Source organism: Galeopterus variegatus, unplaced genomic scaffold (assembly GCF_000696425.1).
Source record: "Galeopterus variegatus unplaced genomic scaffold, G_variegatus-3.0.2 Scaffold6353, whole genome shotgun sequence".
Classification (NCBI taxonomy): domain Eukaryota; kingdom Metazoa; phylum Chordata; class Mammalia; order Dermoptera; family Cynocephalidae; genus Galeopterus; species Galeopterus variegatus.
In genome coordinates this window covers 26,813-30,487 of record NW_007732464.1, presented here as the reverse complement: position 1 = coordinate 30,487, position 3,675 = coordinate 26,813, and the positions used below count along the sequence as shown (strand labels likewise).

Sequence of the window (3,675 nt, the reverse complement as noted above, 5' to 3'; positions counted from 1 at the left end):
TTTTAATTTTAACTTCTCAATATACATTGTAGTTGATTTTCATGTCCCTTTACCCTTTCCTCTTTACCCTCCTGCTCCTCCCCCTCCCCCTCCCCCCACCTGGCCCTGTGGGCCCCAAAGGCAGACAGGTCTGAGACTTGGAACTGACAGAAGTGGCCTGTCAGCCTGTCCTCTGCCAGCTCTGGGCCTGCCACCAGAATCCCCACCCCTGGCCGACACAGAAACCCCCCTCTCTAGCTCACCATCTTCTCCCCTTCTCCGTCTGAGGAGAGGTTGGGGGCCTGGGGACTCCACCCCAGAATCCTGCTCTTCCTTTCCCCTCCTTCCTGGAGGAAAGGGTGGGGTGGGGCGGTGGTCAGCGCTGTAGCTCCAAAGAGGAGCTTTCAGGGACGTTTATCATCAAGCCGCTGGTGGATTTTTTGTTTATTTGGGGCACCTTGGGTAGAGCTGGGGGAGCCCAGCTGAGCTGCCCTGCCAGCCAGGAGGACATGGGGCCAACTGGGATGGTTGTTGGTGGTGGGGGCCGTCTGAGGGGTGGTGGGCTGTCAGGACAAGCCTATACTTACTGGTAGAGGCATACACTGGAGATTCCAGCATCCTCAGGTGGGGGATTCTTAGGGGCTGGGATCCGCTGTGCAGCTGAGGCTTGTCAGGGCTGCTTAACTGGGGTAGGGGTGCAGCTGCTCTGCTCCCACCTAGAGACTCCCCTCCATCTCCCATGTGTGGATAGGTCAGATGGCCTGGGTTCAAATTGCAGCTTGACCACCTGACAGCTCCCTGTCCCATGGAGCCGACTGCTTGCTGAGAAGAGGGGAGATGCCACAGGTAGGAAGTGTCCTGACCTGGCCCTCCTGATGTCCCCCTCCCCTGCAGAGTGCAGCAGCGGCCCCCAGCCCAGTGATGGGGAGCATGGCCCCCAATGATGCAATGGCTGCAGGCCCCATGGCAACCAGCTTCTTCCAGGTATGGCCATGGCTGGGGCTCCTTTTCCCGCAAGCCAGGCAGGCCTGTGTCTGAGGGTAGGGGTCCCACGTGGAGAGGTCCTGAGACCGGCAGGCTGGAGTCGGGTGTGAGGGCTGTCGGTGCAGCAGGTACGCACGCGCTCGCCCGCCTTAGTGGGGCCAGGGAGGGAGGGGCTCGAGGACAGTGGACATTGGGGGCTCTGCACTTAGAAGTAGTCCCAGTGACCACCGGTGCCACAATCCTGCCCACGACTCTTCCTACCGGGTGCCCTGTCTGGGCTGGCCCATCCTATCTCCAGGAAGCCCTGTCCCCTTTCCTGGCTAGGCTCAGCAGGGCCACAGGAAACAGTGGGACTTCGGGTGGCCTGGCTCCCCGCAACCCACCTGGTCTGTCCTCCTAGGGGCCCCCGGCTCACAGCCGCCCCCCACAGCCCCAACACCCCCACCATGGGGCCTCACGGCCAGGTAAGGACCTGTGGCGCCCCCTCACACACACGCATCCCCTCCCCCTCCCGTCCTCCAGCCCCGCCCACTGCGCCTGCAGCTCTGGGCCCCCGAGCCTGCGGTTTGCTGGCTGGCTATGGAGGAGGGGGCTAACCAGGTTGGGGGCCCGGATGTAGCAGGAGTGGAGTAGCTTTGGGAGGAAGGGGGAGGTGCTGATCCCCCACCCACCTCTTCCAGCCCTTCATGTCACCGCGGTTCCCAGGGGGCCCCCGGCCCACCCTGCGGATGCCGAGTCAGGTGAGAGAGGGACGGGGGAGGGAGGACAGGAGTTGGGCCGGCTGGCGGTACCCCATACTCAGCGCTGCCGCGCCACTTCCACAGCCTCCCATGGGCCTCCCGGGCTCCCAGCCCCTCCTCCCTGGCGCCATGGACCCCTCCCCGCGTGCTCAGGGTGAGTAGAGGAGCTCAGGTGTTGTCCCTCCCACAGTCCGCCCCCCATCAGGATACTAGTTCAGAGTGCCCCATTCTTGCTGCCTCACCATGCAGGGCCCCCCGCCCTATTCATGTCATTCATGTCTACACTGCGGAGTGGCCCAGGCCTGAGCCCCCTTCCTTCTGCCCCTACCCCAGGGCATCCAAGCCTGGGCGGCCCGATGCAGAGGGTGACGCCTCCACGGGGGCTGGCCAGCGTCGGGCCCCAGGTAAGGGCTGGGCTCAGGTGGGGGTGGGGCTTGAAGGGCTGTCCCTGCTGTGCCTTCTCTCACTGCCCCTTTGCCTTCACAGAGCTATGGGGGTGGCATGCGGCCCCCGCCCAATTCCCTCGCTGGCCCAGGCCTGCCTGCCATGAACATGTAAGGAAGGCCTTTGGGGACCCCAGGAGTGTCCATGCAGGCCACCACTCAGTTTCACAGGCTGGGTGTGCTGGGGCAGTCCCAGAATCTTCAGTACGGTCCTGGATGCTGTTTATTTCACTATCACTGTTGGGAAACTGAGACCTGAAGTGGCAGTCTCCATAGCCAAAAAATCATCCAGTGGTGGGGTTGGGGTTTGAAGCCTGGTGGTCGGGAATCCACCCATGGTGAGCGATTCTCAGGCAACACCTGCTGCTCTGCCGCCTGTTTAAGGACACGTGGAGCAGGGTTGAGGGTGTCAGGGTGTGTGTGGTGGGGGTCTGTGTACCACCTGGCTTAGCCCCAGGGACAACCCATCATCTCTTCCAGGGGCCCAGGAGTACGGGGCCCATGGGCCAGCCCCAGTGGCAACTCGGTGAGTCTCAGGCAGGGTGGGTGCGGGCAGAGTGAGCAGCCTGTCCACTGGCCACCTGCTCACAGCTGTCCCTGTCCCCAGATCACCTATTCCTCCTCATCCCCCGGCGGCTACACGGTGAGTGGGGTGAGGCTGAGCGACGTGGGCAAGGGCTTCGAGTGGCAAATGGGGGAATTTCTAACCAGCCCTGTTTTCCTCCGCGTGCAGGGACCCCCAGGAGGAGGTGGGCCCCCTGGAACACCCATCATGCCCAGCCCTGGAGGTACGGCCTGGACGGGGGGCGGGGTGCTTGGGGGAACGCCCTCACGCCGCGCCCTTCACATCGCCTCCGTCTGTCCTAGACTCCACCACCTCCAGCGAGAACATGTACACCATCATGAACCCCATCGTGCCAGGCGCCGGCAGGGCTAGCGTGAGTGGGAGGTGCAGGGTGTTTGTCGAGGCGGTGAGTCCAGCAGGAGGGAGGGTGGACCGAGGCCCACGCTGTCCCTGTGCCCGCAGTTCCCGCTCGGCGCCGGCCCGGAGGGCCCCGTGGCCACCATGAGCGCGATGGAGCCTCACCATGTGAACGGATCCTTGGGTGAGTGGGCGTCCCAGGATACCGCCCCTTCCGATCCTCGAGGCCTGCTTTGCAGGCCTCGCGCGCCCCCTGGCGGCCTCACCGCGCCTGCTTGCGCTTCGGAGCGTCCGAACGTTTCCTGAGTCCTGTGGGCGGCCAAGTGACTGCTGCGCCGAGGGGATGCTCCAGGAACCCAAACCGGGGGACGGACTGCTGGTCCGGGGGTAGCTCAGGTCCCTGGGGCGGTGGGCCCAGTGGAGGCATGTCTGAGCCGTGTGTTTCGGTTCGCAGGCTCGGGCGACATGGACGGGTTGCCGAAGGTGAGGGGACCGCGCTCCCGCTAGGGGCGGGACCCAGGGGTCGCCAGGGCGGGGTTTCGGGGCCGGGCTGGCGGGGTCGGGGCCTGGCCCGCAGGACAGGGAGTCCCGCGCTGACCGCGGCCGC

The 3,675-nt window shown here is 64.7% G+C and overlaps 1 protein-coding gene across 1 annotated transcript in view; it reads left to right on the top strand.

The window, feature by feature from the left end:
• SSBP4 (single stranded DNA binding protein 4) overlaps positions 1-3,675 on the top strand; it is an 18,116-nt gene that overhangs the window by 13,219 nt on the left and 1,222 nt on the right. Inside the window, exons 6-16 of the mRNA XM_008590766.1 lie at positions 874-963; positions 1,644-1,703; positions 1,788-1,857; positions 2,037-2,107; positions 2,190-2,257; positions 2,627-2,672; positions 2,754-2,789; positions 2,880-2,934; positions 3,014-3,084; positions 3,174-3,252; positions 3,523-3,551. Of these exons, the coding sequence (XP_008588988.1) occupies positions 874-963; positions 1,644-1,703; positions 1,788-1,857; positions 2,037-2,107; positions 2,190-2,257; positions 2,627-2,672; positions 2,754-2,789; positions 2,880-2,934; positions 3,014-3,084; positions 3,174-3,252; positions 3,523-3,551 (675 nt within the window). The remainder of the gene's footprint in view (positions 1-873; positions 964-1,643; positions 1,704-1,787; positions 1,858-2,036; positions 2,108-2,189; positions 2,258-2,626; positions 2,673-2,753; positions 2,790-2,879; positions 2,935-3,013; positions 3,085-3,173; positions 3,253-3,522; positions 3,552-3,675) is intronic.